Here is a 24,230-nt window from a genome sequence, read left to right on the forward strand (position 1 = left end):
CCAATTGTTGCTTAGGCTTTGGAAGGTTGGGCTTATCCCCTATGTGGCTGTTTGAGAAGCACAAGTCTACTGCAGTTGACAAGCTCCACTGCCTGCAGAACCACACATCCTGTCAACACAGTCCTGCCCCATGCACATGCCCCAACTCACTGAAGCAGACCCATTCACCCCAATGCAGAGGCTCCACACACTCCACCAATGTGGGTCTGCACCTCACACATGCCCTGCCCTGCATAGGCAGACCCACTCACCTGGCTGCAGAGGTTTGAGGCACCTTGCCTATGTGGGCCCACAAGTTGCCTGTGGGCTTGAGGTTGGGTGGAGCCAGTCACTAGGGCCAGCTGCCTGCCCTGGCTGAGCTGGCTCTCGTGGGTGGGGCAGACTTATGTGCTAATAGGCCAGGGGAAGAACTCCAATGGCATCTGCCAGAGCTCTTGTCAGCATGCCTGTACTAGGTCACAATAATGGCTGCCATCAATGTCTCAGTCCCTGGGGAGGTGGTCCTGGCCTGGGGAGGTCCCACCTCTCAAAGATGCACCCAGAACCTATCAAGTGAGTCTCTTTTCATCAAAGGACTGTGCACTTTTCTTTCTGGTGATATTAGATTGCTTTCTGAAATGGGTGAATTTGTATGTGGGCCCTTTAATAGCAGGCTTTTTTTCCCTCTTATGTCTAATAGCTTTTCTAGGGGTATTCCCCATTGTAGTTAACAGCCAGCAAAGCCAGTTATTATGACACTTGTCTCTGTTGTGCTGAGTCCAAAAGCTGCTTATTGTAGTAACACTCTCCTGCTCAGATCACCCACTCCTCCAGGAAGGCTCGTACATTATGATTGCTCTCGGTTAGCCATGAAGCCTCATGGCTTGAAGGTGGCTTTTTCCTCTCCAGAAAGGAATTTCTGCCCCTGACACCTGTCAGCTCTGTCATTTATTGTGTGTGGTGGGGTGGTGTTTATACAGTTTTCAGTTCTCTTGTGGGGACAGTTGTCTCAAGAGTAGTTGTAAATTTGTTGTGTCCATGGAGGAGGTGAGTTCAGAGTCTGCCTATGCCACCATCTTGACACTGTCTCTGGAGCCTCTTTAATGAGGGCTCTAATCCCATTCCTGAGGGCTCCGTCCTCATGACCTAGTCACCTCCCAAAGGCCCCACCTCCTAATACCACCACCTTTGGAAGTTAAGATTTCATCCTATGAGTTTTTGAGGAAAGCAAACATTCAGACTATAGCAATGGACAAATGAGGGCAAGGAAGAGGAAACTTCTCTGTTTTAATTAGAGAGTGCTCTGTCCTGCATTGAGAGAGGACATCAAGTCTGCTATAGTACTTCATCCTTTTCCTAACATTCTCAGCTTTCTGATCCAAGGCTAGATCATCAACAAAACTTGAACATATGTTTATGGCATCAGCAAAGCTGTTAAAAAGTTTGATATTTTTATAAAAGAATCGAAGTGATAATCAAGGGAAAAATCTGACCTTGTTGATCTTCCTTACTCAAATGTGTGCAGTTTGATACTGTTTCTGTTTGAATTACGTTTGAAGGTAGAGGCAGGAAACCATAATTTTTTTCAGTAACTATGAGTACTAAAGACCCTGATCTCATTTGAATGTAACTGATGACCTAGATTTGAAAATATCTCTGAGTTAGCACTCAGCCTTTATTTTTGCTTTATATACTATTAGAATAACCTTCTTGACTTTGTTTCTTAGATTAAATGCAACCAATTGAAGAGCATGAGAGGTGGAGGAATTTCATGGTGATTTCCTCCAACAACAGTGAGAATGTGACAGCTGACAGCTTAGGAAGGATAGCAGACCTATTACCAAAGGCAGAATTCAATAAGCACAGCAGTTTAGGACCATTTATGATTGGGTCGAAATTGCATTACACACATGTATAGTATCATAGAACAGCACAACCTCAAAGAAAAGTTACATTTTATTGACATTACTCAGTTCAATCACAGAAAAGTGTGCTATACATTATTCTTTTAATGGTAGAAATAACATTTAAAAATCATTCATAGGGGTGTGCTTTAGATTTTATGGAAAATAAGCTTATATATAGTATTTTATATATTAATAAATCCAGGTTAATGTACATTAGAGTAGTATCATCCCTTTGTGAGGGGGAAGGAGCAAAGAAGCATTTCTACATAACACAGAGAACAAGAAGACACACTATGGGGTTCATCTCCAATCTGTGATGCAGGCTGTCTGGAAACATGCCCGCAGCTGCCTTCCCTTTAACTCCTTGCTTTCTTCTCTGCTTATTAAGGTCCTGTCCCTCCTCACATCTAATATTGAACCCATCACCAGACCAGCAGTCCTCTCAGCAGCTCAGGGAAAATTCTACTGAAGGCCAAGTATTGCCTCCTCCAGAAGACACTGTGACTCTCAGTGGATCTTGAGCAACCACACTCTGTGCATCTGAAGACATGGCTTCTTTTCTCTCTCTCATCATTCATCCCTTTAAATTGTTCTCCAACTTAGCAAGGATTTACAATCAGAATTTGCTTCTTCTTTAAGCTTTATCTGTAGCTATTAAAAACAGATAAACTTACAAATTATGTTTCTTTTATTCCCCTTGGGGATGCCACTCTTCAATATCTGGCATGTTTCCTGTGGCTGATGGTAGGGTGAAATTTTCCAGTGGCTGGATCTGCCACTCAGACTCATCTGTGGGGGGAGGTAAAATGTTTTCATCAGTCAATGGCTTGGGTCTCAATAATAGCACTATTCTTGAAGGGTTGATTTGGTCTTGGTTTATCCTATAGTCCAAAAGCAGGGTGAACACACACACATACACATGCATGCACACTCTGCTTATTCCACCAAATACCTTGGGGCTTTGAGTCTCTTTTCCTGTACTTCTCCATTTGGATAAATACACAAAGATTGATCATACCTTCTGCAAATAGTCACAATTTTCTTCTGGCCTTTATTTATCCCCACATAGGAACAAAATGGATTAATTTTTATTTTCTTCTTTGAAATTTGTAATTCTAAGGTGTGAGGAGTTCTCACCAGGCAGGGATTTTCAGGCCAGTGGGATACTGAGTGATCAAAGACGACTAACAGATGACTTTATTATTGGAAACTCAGAGGTAGTTATTTGACATTTATACTTTATACCCTGCCTACTTCCAAAAAGATTTGAGATGGCATACAATAAAGCAGGCAGGCCAGAGGGAGTAGGGTGAGCAGAGATTCTGTATGGCAGTGCAGGACAGGTAAATTCAGCTGCAGCAATTTATTAGCACCTTTGGCTTACAAAGATTCTGTAGTTTCTGCTCTGAGTACTTGCCCTGGTACTTTAACTTGTAGAAATTGGTTGAAATGGCCTCCAGCCTCGAAAGGCTACCCCAGTGAGATGCTTGCTAATCTATAGGAGAACAAGATTTTGCCTTAGCCCAAAGCTCTCAAATTTGTTTGCTGTATATGCTTTGTATTCTGTCCTTCTTTTTAGTACATTATTTTATCTCTCTAGTCATAAAAGTTGTACCTACAGCAAGGCTGTTCACTTGGAACTGAGGATTACAAACACTAGTTAGTGGCATAATCCATATACGTGTTAGGGAAGGAAAGGACAGTCGAGAGCATTAATGTTTAGTGGTATGTCATGTTATTTTGTCACTTGACAATATTATCCCTGTGGTTCCTAAAATCGGGTCAGTACTGGTAACTGTTGCAGAAGATCATCTTTTTGAATGCCTCCCTGAGCTCTGGGCTCCGGAAGGCATATATAAAAGGGTCGATGACTGCATTGCACATGATCAACATGCCATTCACCTGGAAGAGGGACATGTAGCAGACACAGTAAGGGTTATTTGGGCAGAATGTCATTAAGAGGACATGAAGGACAAAAGGGGCCCAGCAGAAGATGAACACCCCGAGCAGGATGGTCAGCGTGATGGCCCCTTTCATGTTGCCTCTAGAGAGGGTTGAGATCTTCCTGGCATGGGAACGGGCCAGCAAGAACATGTGCACATAGAGGCATAGGATAAAGACCAACATGAGAGGGAACAGCGAGGTGAAGGTGATCACTGTGGGGATGTGATGGGAGAAGATCACCATGGCGATGCCGCTGCCCAGGCAGCACGTCCAGATGACTATCAGGACAACAATGGCACGGTGCATGGTCACAATGCTGTGGTACTGCAGAGCATGGAAGATTGTGATGTAGCGGTCAACGGCGATCACAGACAGGCTGAAAATGGACCCAAGTAGGGAGAGGATGAACAGAGAGTCAATGATGTCATCGGCTGTGGTTTCAAAATTGCTACGAGGCTTGAGATAACCTGTGTTTCTGAACATGATCAGGATATTTTCCAGGATCTTATATAGGCTGCCCAACATATCAGAAATGGCCAAGCTGCAAATGAAAAAGTACATTGGTGACTGGAGATTCTTATTCTTGATCACAGCCAGAAGGATCATCAGATTCTCCAAAACCCCAATGATGGATATTGTGAAGAATATCTCTTCTGGCAAAACCACAAGAGGACAGTCTGAATTATTTCTTGCTGTATCATTGATGTTTTCATATAGATTGACAATGTGCTTCATTTCTCCTGCTTGTGGTTAAGACCAGGGATGTTACTTGGACTAGACAGGAAACTTGATTGATTCTTTAGAATTTTTTCTTCTTTGTAGTATTTGCTGGAGATCTGAGGTTAAAAACCACACATCCACCTAAAAAAGAATATATAGAAATAACAGTTGCAAAACAGACTACAAAATAAAAAGCTACGTCAGCTTTAAGAAAGCTCTATTGCCTCAACTAAATATAGTGGTGCAATAATTTAAATAAAAGTTTACTAGAACCTCATCTTAACTGCTCTGTGAAAAACACCTTTAGTGGAATTTTGAGCCCAGAGATAAAAATAAAGATTATCTTTGGCCTCTCCCCCTCCCTCTCCCCATCCTTCTGAAGAACCCAATTGTATGTGAGATAGATTAGACTGAGAAAAGAAGTAAAAGAAATGAAAGGCCTGTGCAGAAACAGGAAAGCACACGACTAACCTTTTTCAACTTGGAGGTGGTGGCCGGGTTCAGTGGATGGATGAGATGTTTAGGTCCTTTCTTTTCCACTGCTTGTCTTTCTGGGTTACTGCTGACCCTACAGCTTGTGGGATAATGGCAAAGGTATTGACACACCATTCCTGAAACTGACTATGCAATATGTGTTACTTCTATTTCAAAAGCAGAACTCACAGGAATGATATTTCCATAGATTTCCAATATTTTCAAGATTTCAGTAGGTTGGAATTGAATTATGGCAGCAGAAGAGTGCAGTTGCCCTCAAGCAGAATGTGCTGACTAGATCATAGTTGCACAGCTTTGAGAAGTCTGCTTCTGGTGAGAGCTTGTGGAATTTATACTGTTTCAGTTTCCAGATGGCTAGACACAGGCAGTTTTATGAAATGTATTAGATTTGCCTTAGCCATTGCAGCAGTTATAAAGATAAGGCCACAAATTATTTCTACTCTTCCTCTCAAGAGATGGAGCTTAATTCCCTGCTACTTGAGTGTGTGGGAAGCCAGCTGCTAGGTTGTAAGGTGGCCCTGGGGAGACTGAATCTAGGAGTGTAGCTCTTGATCCAAAGTCCATAGGGCACTCATTACTGTCTTACACTAAGGGTTTTCCTGGAAAGGAACTAATTTCCTCACAAAGGACTGGGATCAGAGGTCAAATATTAAGGTGGAAGTTTATGAGTTATGTAGGTAGATGATGAGGAAAGAAGTGGAGTGACAGGTTGAAGCTGCTGATAGGGTTCCACCAAGGCTGACCAATCCATCCCTTTTGGCCTGGGATTGAGAAGCCTGCATCCCGGGCACCTCTTCAGTCCCAGGCAAACTGGGATAATTAGTCACCCTAGTTCTACCTACTTAGGCCCTGGGAAGTCTGTATGCCGGCAGAGTCCACACATGCTGGAGAAGATGGGACCTGTGATGGTTAATTTTATGTGTCAACTTGACTGGGCCCGGGAGTGCCTGACATTGGCCAAACATCATTCTGGGTGTGTCTGTGAGGGTGTTTTTGGATGAGATTAACATTTGAATCACTAGACTGAGTAAAACAGATTGACATCCCCAATGTAGTCAGGCCTTATCCAATCTGTTGAAGTCTGAGTAGAACAAAAAGGCTCCCACAGGAAAGGGGAGCTCCTCCCACCTGACTGATGAGCTGGGGAAGTGATCTTTTTCTGCCTCTGGACTCCAACAGAAACATCAGCTCTTCCTCTAACTCACCAGTTCAGATAATTGAGTTTAGTTAACAGAGGGTCATTGTAAAGTCTTAATCAAGTGACAGTGTTTTCTACAAGCAATACCTAAGTGGGAACAACAGGGGCATAGCAATTTAATATAACTTATTACCCCTGCTTGGCTCTGGGAAGGGCACTAAGACAATAAGAAAATAGTACATGTCGATTTTTGTTGCAATTTGGGTTGGGGTGGGGAATGGTCTGTCTGGTTTCTTGCATATGTTGTTACCCCTCACAACTTTGAGAAAGGAGTACAGTGTGGCAGTTAAGAGGTGGCTCCACTACACACCTGGCCAGAGTGTGGCGTTGGCAGTTACTTAACCTTTCGGGATGGTTTCCTCAATTGTCAGATGGGGATAATAACAGCACCTACCTTGCGTGGTTCTGAGAATTAAATGAGTTAGTGCACGTGGAGAGCTTAGAATGGTGTCCAGTACGCAGTAAGCAGTCATAAACACCTATTAGAATCATCACTCCCTTCAACCAAGAGTGGGGTTACACACCACCTGTAGCTCCCCACTCCAGGGTGGCAGCAATTCATGAATTTGCAGTAACAATGGCTGATTGATGGCCTGTTGAAAGTGGTCCCATGGACTTCACTGATTTCTATTTAAATTCAAGACCATCCTGTGGATTTACAGGATTGGCAGCAGCAGATCAGCAATACACGTTAACTGAAGCTGGGTTTCAGAACCCCAGCTTCTTAAGATGTGCCAGAATCTCTTTGAACATTTCTTTTTTTATCAATGCCTCCATCAAATGCATTCAAGATTAAAAATATATACCAAATCTGATCACATTTATGGACTCAGGTTTAAGACAGGGGTCTCTGTCTAGACAGGGTTTCCATAGGTGGTTCATGATGGGCACAAGCCTTGGGCCCTGCATTAGGGTTCTCCAGAGAAACAGAACCAACAGGAGATATATCTACAAGATCTCTTTATTATATTCACTTCTTTTCTGGGCTTACAGTTTACTGGGCAATAAATATCCACCCTTCAAATCCATGCTGCTTCTCTCCTTCCAATATTCTATTGAAACCTGCCTCTGGCTAAACTAAATGAATGGTTCAGGACCCCAGCCTCTGCTAACCCACTCATCTCTTCCACTATGATCTCTCTTGGTACAAAACATTTCATTAACACGACTAGCATTCATGCATTTATAGTCGTATTCTACCTTTTAGGGTAGAGAAATTATATTTGATGTAGGAACACTATGTTTATAATTTTTTTTTCTCTTGCTGAGAAAGATTTACCCTGAGCTAAAATCTGTTGACAATCTTCCTTTCTCTCTTTTTTTCTTTCCTCCCAAAAGCCCCAGTACATAGTTGTATGGTCTAGTTATAAGTCCTTCTAGTTCCATGTGAGCCGCCTCCACAGCATGGCTACTGAAAGGCAAGTGTTGTGGTTCCAGACCTGGGAATGGAACCTGGGCCACCGAAGCTGAGTGCACCAAGCTTTAACTGGTAAGCCATCAGGGCTGGTTCTGTTTTCTTTTAATTTGGCAGAGCTTACGTGAATCTAATGGGTATTTTAGCTATTTTAAGAAAGCAACGTGTCTGGTAAACATAAAAAGCAAAAAAACAATGTTAACTATTCATGGAATACTTATTTGAAAGTGCCTTTTAGACCATTGAAGATCTGGACTCCAGCGTGTGCTAAAGAACGGCTTTGCATCTCCCTCTGCCAGGGAGGGCAGATTAATAACCATCAGAGCTCTCCAGAACGTTTTCAGTCAGCTGGAACAATTGCTAAAATGATGGCCAAACAAAGCATTTTAGAAAAGACACCAAGAATTATTATTCTGCAATAAAGAGGCAATCAATTTATACTTAAGCTAGCAGGTGTTTTGGTTTTGTTTTTTTCTTTTCTTTTTCTTCCTGCTGACTCTAGCCTCCCCTACGTGAGTCAGTCATTTGATTCTCTGGCCTCATTTTGAGGGTAAGTTATTGATTGACCGGTTATTGGGCACACTCTCTAAGGGAGGCCACTCTCAGCCCAACTAATCGAGCTGCACGGTGGCTAAGTCTTGGTTTTCAGAGTGATGTTTAAATTTTGATCCTTCTTATATTGTTTTTCACCTCTGGGCTTAATTCCTTGCCTGAACACCAAGCTCCTCCATCTTGAGCTTTAGTAACCAAGATCTTAAAAGGCTCCAACTCTGTGGTGTTGCCCTGGGAGGCAGAGATGGGAAGGTGAGTGATGAAGGAGAAGCGAGGGAAGTCCTTCACAGCTGTAGAGTCTGCACCTAGAAACAATCTTTGCTGACTCACTTGCGCTGAAGGGGTAGGTTTTGGGTGCAAAGTAGAGAATTGGGCGGCAATTATAATCACATGAGGACTACAGGGAAAACAAAAACCAACTTTATTTTTTGGCTGGATCTAGGGGAACATGAAAACATGAATCATCAGAGTTCGTGGTACCACAGGGGCAAACAAATGTGGCCCCAACTACTGTTATGTGGCCCAACTTGCCGGATGCTCTTTGCAAAAGAGAAGGGAGCATGGGCACCTGTAAAATGAGAGTTTTATATTGATTATTGGCTTTGACTAGAAAATGTAAAAAATACAATTTTTCAATTTTGAAAGGGTTCTAAGAGAAAGGAGAAGGCTCTATCATCTGTTAAATTTCTGTCATGTGCCAACCGATACTCTGTTACATGTTGTACATGGCATATCTCATTTTCATCCTGTTGCCAAAAATGTGAGGTGGTCACATTCTCCCCAGTTTGCATCTGAGGAGGTGAGGTGGAAAGGCCAAGATACTGAAGTTCCACAGGCTTTAAACTGTGGAGCTGGAATTTAAATCAAAGCCTATTTGGCTCCAAAAATGAATATCTGTTACAACAAATCAGTTAATCTTAGCGCTTCTATAAATATTCATCTGATAAGGATATTTTATTGGCTTTGGTAAAAAATAAAAACAATATAACTTATAAACCTTAAACCTGTATATCTGACTCATTCAGGATGGTTTCCCCAAGTTTCTCTCTCAAAGATAATTAAAGAAATTCAGAGAATAGAAAGGCCCCGCAGTCCCCACTTTTGGTTGAGAAAAGACAGCGATGCCATGGGAGGCCTCGAGCAGAAAGGCTGCAAGCATCCTGGAGATGGTGGACTGTGTTTGGGGGGCTCCCCTGAACTTTTCTGATGATAAGTTAGCAACACTGAGCCAGCATGTTCTCTGTGCTGCTGGGGGGTTGTTGTGTTGCTCTTCTGGAGAACAGCAGGAAAGAAGAATAAGGTGGCTTATTCTTTTACTGAGTGGATGCGTAGTTTTTATTATAGGGTTTTCAGGCTTTTCCAGCTGATAGAGTTTTGTAAGCTCGGCTTTACAGAGAGCCAGCATGGGAAGTGAGCTCTGGGGTCTAAGGTGTGAGCTGTCAGGTGTGCCTGGGGCTGAGCTGGGTGGAGGTACATGTGTGAGGTGGAATTCTGGATTACCTCTGGATGATTTGAGAGCTTCCAGTTCCAATGCATGGGTTTTTTTCCCCACACCAAGCAATTCTCTGACACCAGCTGGGTGTCTTACAATTCAACTCAATTCTGACACTATCTGCCTGGAGGTAGCATCACATCCTGCAGGTGAAGGACTCAGTCCTACAAGACTACTCCTCCACTTCAGATGCCAGTTGCAAGTTCAGGTTGTCATCTTTGCTTCTGACCCATTGGCTATAGATGGAAGTTCCAACAACCCCCTCCTTGGGTTTGATTAATTTGCTAGAGCGGCTCACAGAACTCAGAGAAGCAGTTTACTTGCTAGATTACCGGTTTATTATAAAAGGATGTAACTCAGGCACAGCCAGATGGAAGAGATGCAGAGGGGAAAGTATGGGGAAAGGGTGCGGAGCTTCCGTGGTCTCTGAGCGCACCACTGTCCCCAAAACTCCACGTGTTTACCAAGATAGAAGTCTTTCAAACTCCATTCTTTTGGGTTTTATGGAGGTTTCATCACATAGGCATGATTGATTGAATCATTGGCCATTGGCGATTGAATCAACCTCCAGCCTCTCTCCCCTCCCAGGAGGTCAGGGAGGTGGGACTGAAAGTTCCAATCCTCTAATCACATGGTTGGTTCCCTGGCAACCAGCCCCCATCCTTAGGTTACCTAGGGGCTTTCCAAAAGCGACCTCACTGACATAACAAAAGACACCCTTATTGCTCTCATCATTTAGAAAATTGCAATGGTTTTAGGAGCTCTGTGACAGAAAAGGGAAGACCAAATATATGTTTCTTATTATAAATCACGGTATCACAGAAGTCCTCTCAGCATCCCAGCTTCTGTGCTCCCTTCTTCCCTTGTTTTTACTAGATGCAGTTAACATTTTTATTTCATTCTTTGAATAAGTACTATAGTCGTATATTTATATATGTATATGTGTATGTATGTGGAGATAGGTATGAATAGTAAAAAGTCTCCTTCCCAACCCTTTATCTCATTAAAGTAATGCCCCATTACTACTCCTCAAAGAGGTAGTCAATCTTCTTCTGGGGTTTCTTTATGAACATGCAAGCGAGTATGAATATGTTCATCATCTCCCAGTTGTTAGTTAGGGTGTCCGAGAAGCAGGTGACAAGATGGGATTAGAAATGCCTGTAAAGAATGAAGGGGAAAGGCAGCAGGAGCAGGCAGGGGAGCCTTCTGACTAAGAGGCAGGCCAGACTCCTGGGGGTGGAAAGGGGGAAGGAAGGAGAATTGAGGAGGAAGATTCTCAGACTGTGGCACAGCTCTAAGAAAGTTTCGACGCGGCCAATGGGGAGTCCTAGAGCCAAAGGTGCCAATTAGAGGAACCCTAGATCCTGCAGAAACAAGTTCTGCTAGTACTCCTGCTGTGCTAGGCCCCCCGACCCCCTGACTTTGTATTCAAAAGGTAGTATATTATACATAGTGTTCTGTACCTTGTTTGATCTTGGAGACTTTTCACGAATTAGATGGATCACTTTTTCTTTTCTTCCTCCCTCCCTTCCTTTCTTTCTTCTTCTTCTTTGTTTTTTAAACCACTGCATGGTATTCCATTATGTGGATATGTCCTAAGTTATTCAGTCTGTTCCGTCTTGATAGTCACTTGAGTTGTTGCAAACACTTTGCTGTACAAAGAATGTTATAATGAATAATCATGTAAATATATAATTTCTCATGTGCATGTATAAGTAGGATAAGCTCACAGAAAGGGAATTGTTTAGTGGAAGTGTATATTCATTGATGATTTTCGTAGATATTGTCAAATTGCCTTCCAGAGGGGTTGTGCCAATTTACACATCCTCACCAGCAGTGCATAAGAGTGCACTTTCTCTCTATAGCCTCCTCAATACGGGATTATCAAACTTTTGGATTATTGCCAATGAAACACCTGGCAGATTTTGACCTACATACTTGCCATGAATTTTATCACCTCCCTTTGTTATCCCAGTTGAACCATGCTCTCCGCCGTCTGGGCACTCTCATGGCATTTTGGCCTTTCCACTTTTAGCTTCCTATTTCTGTCTCAGTGCCCACAAACACACCAGACCTTTCCTGCCTCAATATTGGCTGCGAGAGGTGCCCAGCATCTCCTCTTTGGGCACAAACTGTCCTTATAACTGATTTGTGCTTCTATTTCTTGGTCTTGAATTCAAAGAGCCAAGAAAAAGAGTGGAAGAACTGAGTAGTAAAATAAGCTAATAACGATCTAGTAAAAAAGGAGAGATGAAAAATACGAAACAACAGTAAAAGCTTCAAAACCAACATGCAGGGGCAGGTTAGATTTTATGTAAATTAAAAGTAGCCAAGTGGTAGACTTTGTCCTGAATGGACCAGGGGCCTTATCATAAGGTTGTAATTCAGGGGCCTTAGCATAGGGTTGTAAGAGGGTATCTCCTTCTCTCGTAGGTTAGTGCCTCTGTGGCATCTTTGAAGTATTTTGAATGTGATTCTAATTGCAGATCAAGATGAAGCTCATTGAAATGTCGGAGGCCATTCTTTGAAAGCGGAAGAGTTATTCAGACTTTGACCAGAGCTTAATGGCTCTGAATGAAACTTAAAAAGATGGACGGTGAAGAATGAGAGTGGAGCAGGGTGGAGGATGTAGGTTGGTCAATGAGCTTGCCAAACATCCCTATGGGCGGGATCCCCAATCTTCCTTCCCGCCCAGCATTCAACACCACCCAGCCCTGGCAGCTCCTGGCAGGAGTCAGTGTGGTGGTCAAGGTGTGTGTAGCTGATTGGCCCACCAGTAACTTTTACATGGTCACACCCCTGCAGGAAGATCTGAGCCCTTGCCAGTTCACACCTTTCCTCCCAGATGTTTGACTTGAATAGGGCAGACTACTTTGAAGGACTTCTCACAAAAGGGATTGAACAAAGGAACAAATTGAAAAGATTTTGTGCCTGTTGTGAGGAACTTTATAAGTGATGTTAATCTTCAGTCCATGTAGTGCAACATTCCGCCCTTCCCTGGTACCTGCCATTGGATGCCCAACGCTACCACTGGCCTTAAGCTGATGCTTTTTAGACATGAACACTATTGACTGCTGTGGAATGATCTGTGAAGGCTTCCACCTGATTTCTTATTGGGTTTAATTCTGTGTGACCTTCCAGAATTCATATTTTTGTATGATTGACAGATGGCCCAAAGTCAAGCATGTGTATTGTTATCCACTGTGGTTTGTGGGGTAATGAAGAGTCTAATTTGAAAGAGTGCTAGTGTTGCTATTAAACGTCAAAGAAGTAGTTCTCTTTCACTGTGCCTTTGGATCCCTTAGAATCAACTGCAGCACGGAGAACTTCTCATTGGAAGCTCATTGATTTGTTTACTTTACTTTATGGCCCTATTGACATTTATACAGAACAGCATAATTGAATTGCTGAGCTAGAAGGGCCTTGAGAGCACCTAAGTTCAGCAGGTACGCTGCTGAGAATGTTTTCACTAAGGGAGTTTTTCTTTTTTGCTTCTCTTTCTTACCAAATTGAAAAAAGTTTTATATGAACTATTGTAGCTTCCACCTCCCCCCCTTAATGTAATAGTAATCTCAGCCAGTTTCAACTGTCACTTGTGTCATCCTTATTATTTTTATTTACTCTGAGGTTTGATATAAGTGTATTATCTAGCTGGCTAGGGAAAACTCAGTTGAGATTACTAACAAAATAGGATACTTGGAGTTTTATAAACACAACTTAATGGACACTAATTTTTCTCAAATTACGTTATATGATGCAAATGAAGATCAAAGACTCAGTCACTGAGGTGGAAAGGATGAATCTGTAGGATACTTAGGTCTGCTGTCCTGTTTAACTATATTCCAGAGAAATGGTAGACTTTTCTGGGAACGGAGCTGGATATGTTGATAAGAATACAGCTAAGGATGTTCATCGGAGGGTTACCTAAAAGATGTTAAATCTGATCTCCAAACACTTGATCATAATGAGGAATTTGGCCTCCGGAGGAGTTCATATTTTTAGTGATGATATATCTTTGGGTCTCTGCTTACTCATCTATTTTTCTCCTTAAAACAATTTCTAATATTCTTCGAAATTTCCAATATTCTTGGAAAAGAAATCTGAGAAATAGCGGTGTGTGTGTGAGAGAGAGTGAGAGGGAGAGAAATGACATATTAAGATCAAACTAAGGTTTGATCTTAGTTAGGGACAGTTGACCTTCTGGGTATTACTAGAAAGTCTCATTTCCAATTTATCCTAAAAATACAAAAACTTTTTGTGAAAGTTAATTTTTGTTTTAGTCTAAGAGAAATAATCATGGAAATCAAGAAAAAGCATCAAAGAAATAGATATCCTTAACCTTTGTCATCTTCAGTTTCCTCATATGTAAATGGAGACAATGCTGCTTAGCTCACAGAGTTCCTAGAGATCTTGCCTTACGGTTGGGTGTATATATGATACTATACGTAAATTACCCAGGCCAGAGCCAAGCACACAGTGTGAGCCTGGTAAAGTTTATTCTTCTTCAGAGAGTTCTCATTGCCTGCAGAATAAAAGTCCATTTTAAAATACTTGGCATTTAAGGCTGTCTTCAGTCTGTTCCAAACCCTTGTTGCAGTTCACCTTAAAAATGAGTTCTAGATTGTCCACTGCACAGTTTCATTTCTACTGCCACCCCCGAAATAGCTCCAGATTTCCCCTTTCACAAAAGCACAAAATAGTTTCTAACTGCTTTGTTTAGCTGAACAAATGCCTTTAAATAAAACTATTAAACAACTGCTTTTCTCTTCCAGATGAAGAATTTTAAACTTACTTCATATCTTTGGATGGATGCTCTGAAGCTTTCTTTGGCTCACCTGGCTCCTCTTACCACTACCTCTGGGAAGCAGGTGACCCGAGCCTGACAGGACCCTAGGGCTGCCTTGAGCATGCCAGGCAGCTTTTGGTCTCTGACTTCGTGCTTTGTGCACTCCACAGTGGAACTCAGTCCCAGAGGACGCGGGGTGTTAGCTGGGAGCAGTTGTTATCTAAGAGGTATGGTGGGAGTGGGGGGATGAGAAGGAAGAGGAAAGGAAAGCGTTAGGATCTTTTGGCTTTAATCCAAGTAATTAAATAAAGAATTGGCATTTGTGAGCACCTTCTAGGATCCAATTTCAGGTTATGTGTGGTTGGAAATAAAAAAGATAGGAAACACCATAGCACCCACCAAAATCGAGCTGAGGAGATAAGACATACACACCTTAGAAAGGGAAGAGGGAAGGTGATGGTGGCTTGCTAATCTGAGTCATGCTGCTCCGTGGTGTACACGATGCGGAAAAGGATTGGCTTTACCTGCCAGAGCTGTAGGTAATTTACCATGTACTATGTAGAGCAAACATGTGTTTAGCAATTTTAATTAATACTCTAACAGATAAAAAAGCAAACTCCCAATTCATCAGCACGTGCTTAAAATTCTGTCCTTTAAAGGCAGGTTGATTTTGCCATGGCTTCTCTTACAATGGTCTCTGTGGTAAAAGTCAGAGGGGCTGCTCAGTAAAAGACATTCTCCCTTAATGCTCCAATTAAATATAAGAGGTAGGTGCTAGTCCTATTTCCTGCTCCCCCACCCATTTCATACATAAGAAAACTGAGTCTGCGAGAGGTTCAGTAATTTGCTCAAGTTCTACCCACTTACTTGTTTGCCTGGCTCCAAGGCCCATTTTTTCTCCTTTATTCCAAACAGCCTCTGCAGGCTGAGCATGAGTGGAAGCAGGAGGATTCTGGCCCACTAGGCTAGTCTGACTGGGTAGCAGTCCTGCCCCCACAAGCACGTGGGCGTTTAGGGGTCATGTTAGTTTGAGCATAGAGCTGCAGGAGGAACCAGGGCCTGGAGGCTTTTCGACTCTATGGCTGTTTTGGTGTAAAATAAAATAAAATAAAAAATAAATAGCACCGTAAGACTTGGAGATAGTATTAATCTGTACTCTTGGAAAGAAAAACCGAGGAGAAATTCCAACAATAGGTGAATTTCTAGTTCACTTACTAAACCTGGGCTGTCGCAACAGCCTTTGCTAGCACCAAATCACCCTTACCAGCTGTCGATTTTCTGGATTTCACTAAATAGAAGCATTTATAACTCTAAAGACTGGCTATTCACGTGGCACTGCTCATTAATGATAGACTACGGCTCATCTGAACCCAGTGCACACCCTTCTTTGACCTCTGTCTAAAATCAATCATGAGAGGCCTTCAAGTGACCCTGTGTTTGGGGTACGAGGCAGCCTCATTCTTCTCTTTCCCAGTGTGTGGTAAAGGCGGCAGCGCTCCCCAGTGTGAGCACCCAGCCATCAAGGATGCCTGTCCATGGCAGGTGTAGAGAGTCTATAACACTTGACAGGGCTCTGTGCTTACAGTATTTCTTGTTTGAGAGTCACAAGAAGACTGAAATTAGGCAGGAATGACAATGTTGCATATCGTAGGACAAGGAAATGAGGGTCCTAAGAAGCGAGCTTTTGCCCAAGTTTACACAGCTGGAGAGGTTCTCTGCACGTGTAGGGTATCTCTCCTTCCCTCCTCACCCTGACCCTTGACCTTCCACCACCTCTAATCCTCCCCACTTGAAGTTTTACTCCACTGGCCCGAGCCTCCTCCAAGACCCTTCCTGCGTCTCTCCACATTGACCTTTCCCCGCCGTCTCAGCAGCAGCTACAGAAATGCTTGCTGGCTTGACACTTTGCCACTTGAACATGTGCTAGGTCGTTTTAGCCTCTCTTGTTTGCACCATTTATTTTCCCACCAAGTCAGGGTCCATGTAAGTCTTCCATGCGTTGCTAACACAATGCTTAACTTAGCACGTGCATATTTTGAGTTAAGCACTTACTTTAAAGCCATGTTCTAAATTTTAATAGCATGGCTCCTCATAGCCAGAGAGCAAAGCACAAACTTCTTACAATGACAATTGACACCTTTTCAACACCTTCTTTCTTGTCTCTCACCTCTCTGAGCCCAAAGTCCACCTGGGTTCCACCTACACCAGAGCCTCTCTGTCTGCTCATATGCTTCTCCACTTCGAGCCTGTGTGTGTAGAGTGATTTTTGTGTGGCGTCCCTTCCCTACTTTCTTCTTCACCTTTTCGTGTTTAGCACGCATATCCCTTTCTCTGCGCAGACTTTCCTAAACTGCCTCTCCTCTCCCAAAGGAGCCTGAAGGAGCTTCCCGTGCATGTTCCTATGTTCTGTTTGTCCTTATTTCTCTGATGGCATTACTCACATTGAAACACACTGTCTTCCCTCATAGATGGATTCTGAGTTCTTTAGGATAAAAACTGTCCCTGCCACCTGTGTACGCCCAGAGCCCAGCCGAGAACCTGTGAGAGGGCAATTGCTGCTGGAGCAAAACTCCACCGAAGGATGGAGACTGTTCTGTATCGCTCTACTCTGTATCTCTAGTGGGGCTCTCCCTCTGGAGGGGGGCTCCCCCTCTCTAGCCTAGGCTAGAGTTTTCAAAAGGCAGAATTAGGGCGCCCCTCTCTGTGTCCGTGGCCCCTGGAGCTCACAGCAGGCACTGACTGGTGCTTGCAGCAAGGCCTGGCACCTCAGTATCCAGTGGACTTTTTGATCAATGCTGGAAGGAGAGAGCACGGCTTCTAACCACCACTTCTGTACTCCTGCTCGGGGTCCTCCTCCCAATCTTGCTCAAGGCCTTACTCTCACATCCCTTTCTTATCTCTTTACTATTACTACCTCTTTTGGGCTTCGCATATGTGTATTTGTGTATGCGTGTACGTGTGTATGTATGTGTTCGTCTGTGTATGTCTGCACGTGCGTATGTTTGGGAGGAGAATAGGTAATAGAGTTATTTCAAGACAGCCTAGGGAAATATAAGTGTGAATAGCTGTTTTTATGAAAAGACTGAGACCTCCGTTCTGGAGAATGTATGTCCCATGACAGAGCCAGCCAAGCAAAGTGTCTGACGTCTGCAGTGACTGCACAGCTTTCCAAATGACGACCGCTTTGGAGGAGTTATATGAAAATAAGTGCATTTTTAACTTTCATTTATCCTACACCTTGTATTGCTGCCAGTGAAGTCAGAGGACTACTGAACTAATGGATGAGAAAGGCAGAGAGTGTACACTGCACCAGAACCACAAACAATCCAGATGCTTGCATCCAAAGAGCTGCTTAGACACTAATACCAGAGCGCAGGATGCCAACCACATGCCAGCATTCCTAGTCACCACGGCAGCAAAACTATCACCCATGTGAAAACAGAAAAGTTAATCAGGTCAAAGGGTGGCTTTCATGAAGGGATCAAAGAAGCATGATTGTTTTTCACTTCTAATTCCACTGGGGAGAAAAATGGCCACAGTACTTGAATAGAGCTTGATGATCATTTAAAGACTGGGAACACAGAGAAGCCAATAAATTCACCCAGAGGGAAGGTTGCTTCAGTTAGACAAACAATTAATAGATTTTATTGTTATAGTTTAATTAGGAAAAAAATATACTCCCTCAGGAAGGATGAAAGACCATAATAAAAAGATGAACTCTTAAGAATTCTACATAACCTTTTCTTCAATTTGTTCCTAACTGCTCTATTTATGATCCCAAGGCACTTAAGAACCTGAGAAATTAATAGAAAATGTACTTACCTTCAGCTCTGAAGCAGGAACTTTCTGGCCAAGATGACTAAGAACAAATGAAATTTGAAAGAAAAGCAAGCAAACAGACCTTGGGCCAGGAAGCGCCGGAACATATGCATCACTGGGAGAGACAGTTCGTTTGTTATCATAACCTTGAATAAATGTCATATGAAATGAACTGCATATTTCTGGTAATGTGAAGTTAGAGAAATGGAAAGAAACAGATTAAGACACAGTTTCCCTGGGCTCAGCTAGACAAGGTTGCTTCCAATGTTTATGATGAGATTTATGGCATATTATGGGATTGTAAGCTTGCTTGTTTAAAACCTCATTTTAGAGTTGCATTTGGTTTTCCATCTAAGGAATTCAATAAACTGAGGTTTTGAGGAAACGGTTTTGGAATAATTTGTTTTAAAACTTCCAGCAAACTTCTCAAGACATCTTGTAAACATTTGGCTCATTAACCTCATTAAGAGGAAGCAATTAATCCTCTTATTTGTGTTTCACAAGACTAAACAGTGAGACAGAGGGAATTGTGTGCTCAAGGGCACTTAGAGCACACGCCAAGATAAGGAGAGAACCCCCACGTTCTGCCAGTTCATCTTGTCACAGGACTTCACAGCAACCACCATCAAGAACTCCATCATTCAAAGCAAAATTGCTAAGTTTCAGGGTCCAACAGTGTTGGTTTTCTGTTTGCCACTGCCTGCAGGGAAGGACCACTGTTGGTGTCAGGCACATCGACCTGAGTGTTTAATTGCAACATGGGGCCCAGTTTGGGGATGGACCTGGGGCTTAGGGGCAGAGTCCAATTCAGTGGCCATTTCTAAAAATATCAGTTCCAGCCCCAAGCTGGAAGATGATCACATGTGGGTGGTAGAAAGGACTGAGGACAGAGGTCTGATTTGATTTCCCAGGCAGGGAAACTCATTTTTAATAAAGTGCCTTTCCTCTGGCCTGGCCCTCACACAAAGCATGTTCTCCCCGGGTGCTGCTGGGTCCAGGGTCATTCCAGGCTTAGGATTGTTTATGAGCAGTTGTGTGCCCAGCAACATGCCCTGGGGCTCAAATGAGGGTAATCCACAGGCCTCTTTCCCACCAGAGTCACATAGTTGAAAGAGTGTATAATAGCTGGGAAGTTCCTCCAGAAAGCCACTGTTTGTGTTATTTGGAAAAGAGGAGACACCTTGATTTCAACCTTCAGACTTGCAGCATCACAGAATCTTTGTCAAAGGTCTGTGGATCTGATTAGCTAGTTGTGAAAACTGGTGGCAGGACTCAGGGAGTGGGCCCCAGGCAGGTTGGCAGACGGAGGGGGTATTGGAACACAGGACGCTCTCTGGAGAAGGCAAGCCTCAGGGGGTTCCCTCTGTGTGGAGACCTGGGCAGCTCAATTTAGGAGAGATGAGAGAGATTTCGGGGAAGAACAAGGTGGCCTAAGGCTTTGGTTAAGCCTTAGGAAAAGAGTGGGTTTGCTATTTCAGTTCTTCCTTTTTCTTGGCTCATGTCCCTCCAATTATGCAAGGAAATAGGGCAAAAATCTCTTGGAGGGAGCAGAGTAGACATGATATTAGATTTAGAGCCGGAAGACATGGGTTAGAGTTCTAACTTCCAGGGGTCTGGGTCTCCAGTTTCCTCAAGTAAAGTGGGTCGTTGGGAGGATTAAATGAGACTAGGTTTGTGAAAGTGCTTAGGGAACTGTAAAATCATACACCAGTCTCTGTAGTTCTTATTAGAACTTGGTCCAAAATATTATTAAAATAGTGGTCATTTCTTAAGAGATATCTTAGAGAGAGAGAAATTCGGTCAGCTTGTGAACATTTAAAAGCAAACTTGGGAGCTGAGGTGCTGGTAGAACAGCTGTAGCAGTGGATGTTACAATTGCAGCACGTGGTCCATCACCAGCCCATTTCTTTCCTCCAGAGAGTTGATGGAATGAGGGAACTCCAGAGAGCGTCCAAGGAACTCCCGTGTACACCCTTTATTCTCTTATACAGTCCAGCAGCTCAGCCCCTTTTCTTCTGCTATTCACAACTCCATCCTGTACTCAGTGTTATGCCTCCACTACAAAAAAGCTAAAGTTGTGAAAGAGAGTGAAAATGAGTCAGGGGAGGTGGACGGTGAGAAGGAGAGAGAGACACTGATTCAGGAGACAACTCAAGGAGGCAGATGGAATGGAGGAACAGGAAGAGACAGGGGCAAGAAAACACTCCTGTGTTTCTCCTTTGCTCACACACTCACGATACTTCTGACACCATACATGTGGATGATTTTCCACACATCAAGAAGTTCTCTGACTGGGTGTCCTACAATTCAATTCAGTTATGACACTGCCTGGAGAGAGCATCAAATCCCATTGGTTAAGGGTTCAGTCCCACAAGACTGCCCCCACTTCAGACGCCAATTGCAAGTCCTAGGTTGTCACCTGTGCTATTCACTGACTGGCTACGAATCTAGGTTCCCACAGCCTCCTCATTGGGTTGGATAATTTTCTAGAATGGCTCATAGAACTCAGAGTAATACTTACTTATGTTATTATAAAGGATATTATAAGGTATACAGATGAACAGCCAAATGAAGAGATACATAGGTTGAGGTCTGGAAGGGTCCTGAGCACAGGAGCTTTGTCCCCATGGAGCTCAGGTGCATCACCCTCCAAGTATGGAGATGTGTTCACCAACCCGGAAGCTCCCATAATCTTGTACTTTTAGGATGTTCATGGAGGCTTCATTACGTAGGCATATTCGATCATTAACTCAATCTCCAGCCACTCTCCCCTTCCTGAAGGAAGGGGGGCTAGGGCTGAAAGTTCCAAGCTTCTAATCATGACTTGGTCCTTCTGGTAACCAGCCCCTATCCCGAAACTATCCAGGAGCCCATCCAGAGTTGTCTCATTAGAACAAAAGACACTCATCACCTAGGAAATTCCGAGGGATTTAGGAACTCTGTGTTAGGAACCTGGGTCATAGACTGAATATTAGAACGAAAGACGCTTCTAGTGCTCTTATCACTTAGGAAATTACAAGGGTTTTAGTAGTCCTGTGCCAGGAACCAGGAAGAAAGATCAACATATATATTTTCTATTGTTTCACAAACTCACAAATATCTTTGCTAAAATATGCCATTGAAGCAATGATAATAACTTACATAGCATTTCTTATGTGCCAGCCACAATCATTACTCTAAGTGTCTTACATCTGTTGACATTTAATCTTCACAACTAACGTGGGAGGTGGCCTTATTGGCCCCATTTACAGATGAAGTTCAGAGAAGTGCAGTCACTAGGTAGAGAGATGATATGCACTTAAGATTTTATTCTGAGAATGGTGAGAAGCCACGGGGGTTTTAGACACAGGAGTGTCATGACCTAGTTCAGGTTCTAAGAGGATCTCTCTGGCTGCTCCATGGAGAATGGATTGTAGGGGTAAGAGGAGAAATGGGGAGCAGCTGTATAGATGGGGACCTAGTTGGAGTTGCTTGACGAGGGAATGGAAAGTGAGGAGGTGGAACAGCAAGTATGGACAACTACTTTCAGAAGTTTTGATGCAAGAATGTACAGAGGGAGGGCTGGCATGAGTAAAGGTGGCATTCTTTTCAGGAAAGGATCTCCTGAGAAGGTTTGCGTATTGATGGGAACCTTCAGTAGGTGGGAGCAGACCCGGCGAGGCAGCTGACAGTGCTGGAGAGATTGCAGGACACGTGCTCTTGAGAAGGTAGGCGGGACCTTGGAAAGGAGTAGGGACACTTCTGCCAGAATGACGAAAAGGCACGCGGGAGGTGATGGCCCGGTGGTGGGAAGGTGAAGGCCTGCCTGCTTAAGTGCAGATTTTCTCATGGAGGTATGAAGCAATGTTATTTCATTTGCTCTAACATTTGGATGACTCCACCAATATCTGAGCTACCCAGTGAATTAAGAGCATGTATTTGACATATGTGTAAGACCAAGAGGGCTCTCCAAAGTCATGCCACCCAGAATAAAGAGGGTCAACCACAGACACAAGCTCCAACCATAAAACCAAAGGAAGCAAATTTCTTACAGTTTTAGATTTTTTTCCTATTTAGACTCCACTTCCAGTGTTAAAGGAAATATATTGAAATCCATTTGCAGAACACCTACCTGCACAAAAAAACCAGCAATAATGATTGACACAGAGTTAGTGCCCAATAAAAGATTCTTATTCTGCTCTTGACTGTTTTCTCACCCCCTTCTGTGTGCTAGAACTTTCATGTACATTAGCCCATTTGATCCTGATAACAACCTCATACGTTCCATACAACAAGGCAGAGATTCATCCATTTGTTTACTCAGCACTCAGCCATGTGCACCACGTGCCTGGCACCCTGCCAGGTGCTGGGGAGGTGGATGTGTTTGACGTAGTCCCTGACCTAGGAAGAGTTCATTATCTAGTTGGGAAGAAGGATCGCACAGGAATAAACGTGAGACACACAAAGGGTAAATGTGATAAGTGTGATATCCGGAGTATGAATAAGACATTTGGGAAATTCAGATGTCAAAGTGCCGGTTTCTCTATCAGGTGAGTGTGAGGACATCTTTCCATGTTGCTGAAGTTGCACTGTGAAGGGTAAATTGGATTTTGCTAAGCAGATGTAATTGGGAGAGCATTCCAAAAAAAGAAGGAAAGCAATGATAAAAGCACATACTTGGGGGCATGGTAAGGAGTGGTTAACAGTATGGACCATGAAACCAGACTGGCTGGGTATGGATCTTGGATTTGTAGCTGACTAGCTGTGTGATCTTAGACTAGTTGCCTAACTTTTCCAGGCCTTTATTTTTTAGTTTCCTTCTCTCTAAAAAGGATACTAATACTTCCTACCTGAGAGACACTGTGGTCACCAAACATCACATGCACTCTTTCTTTCCAGTGTCCCTTACAGTTAGGTTGGGACCCAGGGTGGCTTAGTTCTCATCAACAGACCGTGTGTGCAGTGATGAGTGTTAATTTCACACTGAGCCAGTGAATGCGAGCGCACCTCCCCAGCTGTGCTCCTTTTCTCTTTTGCAGGGGCTTTGGAGGCCACGTGTTCTATATGATAAAACCATAAGTGCCTCTGTCAGCCTGGGTCCCTGGGTGACACTGTGGAGAGAGCCCTCTCTGAACCACACTGGACACATAATGAGAAATAAACCTTTATGTGCTAAGCCACTGATATTTTTGGGTTAATTTGTTACTGCAAGTCAGCCCTCCCTATCATAACTAATACATTACCAGTTAGTGTTCTTATATGGATCAAATGAATTAACACTTGAAAAGCAATTAGGACAACATCTGGCATTTAGTAAGCGCTATATAAGAGTTTGTTAAACTAAATGCAAGGATAGAGAATGGGGAATGATGAAGACATGGAGGGTAAGTAAATCCAGCATAGTTTGGATCATGAAAAACCTTGGATGCTATATAAAAGACTCTGATTTTTAATTAGAGGAGCGTATTAAAAGCAGGTAAGAATTTTGGCATTGTGTGTAGAAAGAATAAAAAGGCAGTACCTTGCACACAGTAAATGCTTAATGACGACTGGCCTTTGTGTGTCATGTTGCATTCTAATTGCAGAAGCTCCCTGACTGGTGAGTGGGGGTGGAGCAGGAAGCGTGGGAGTTCCAGTCACACTGGGAAGCTGAAGGCTGTTAGAAGGCTCATATTGGATGATCTGGGGAGGAGGACGTGTGGTGGCAGCTATTTTTGAAATACGGATTTGTACCTTAGTCCCTGTGTGTGCAGGGTACTGCCCTTGGGGCTGGGAGGTCACAAAGTAAAGGAAGTGTAAGAGTAGGTCATAGAGTCAACATGCTAGAATCAAATCATGTTCTGTACTTTTGTCAAAGTAATCGATTTCAGTTTCAAGGTATTTATTTTGCTGAATGCTCATAAGAAAGGTGGTATGTGCACTCTTTCCCTGTAGGACAACACTCG

At 43.2% G+C, this 24,230-nt stretch overlaps 1 protein-coding gene across 3 annotated transcripts; it reads right to left on the minus strand.

The window, feature by feature from the left end:
* Positions 1-1,917: 1,917 nt before the first annotated feature.
* MC2R (melanocortin 2 receptor) lies at positions 1,918-18,511 on the minus strand. 3 transcript variants are annotated; one of them, XM_046672013.1, is made up of 4 exons: positions 18,310-18,511; positions 11,165-11,353; positions 5,022-5,124; positions 1,918-4,691 (listed from the first exon to the last, which is right to left on the minus strand). In XM_046672013.1, exon 4 carries the CDS (start codon positions 4,563-4,565, stop codon positions 3,669-3,671), a length of 897 nt encoding a protein of 298 aa, XP_046527969.1. In that variant the 5' UTR covers positions 4,566-4,691; positions 5,022-5,124; positions 11,165-11,353; positions 18,310-18,511; the 3' UTR covers positions 1,918-3,668. The 3 variants fall into 3 exon arrangements, with proteins under 3 accessions (XP_046527969.1, XP_046527971.1, XP_046527970.1); XM_046672015.1 differs by lacking the exon at positions 5,022-5,124; XM_046672014.1 differs by lacking the exons at positions 11,165-11,353; positions 18,310-18,511 and having other exon boundaries at positions 5,022-5,139.
* Between the last annotated feature and the right edge of the window lie 5,719 nt (positions 18,512-24,230).

Source organism: Equus quagga, chromosome 9 (assembly GCF_021613505.1).
Source record: "Equus quagga isolate Etosha38 chromosome 9, UCLA_HA_Equagga_1.0, whole genome shotgun sequence".
Classification (NCBI taxonomy): domain Eukaryota; kingdom Metazoa; phylum Chordata; class Mammalia; order Perissodactyla; family Equidae; genus Equus; species Equus quagga.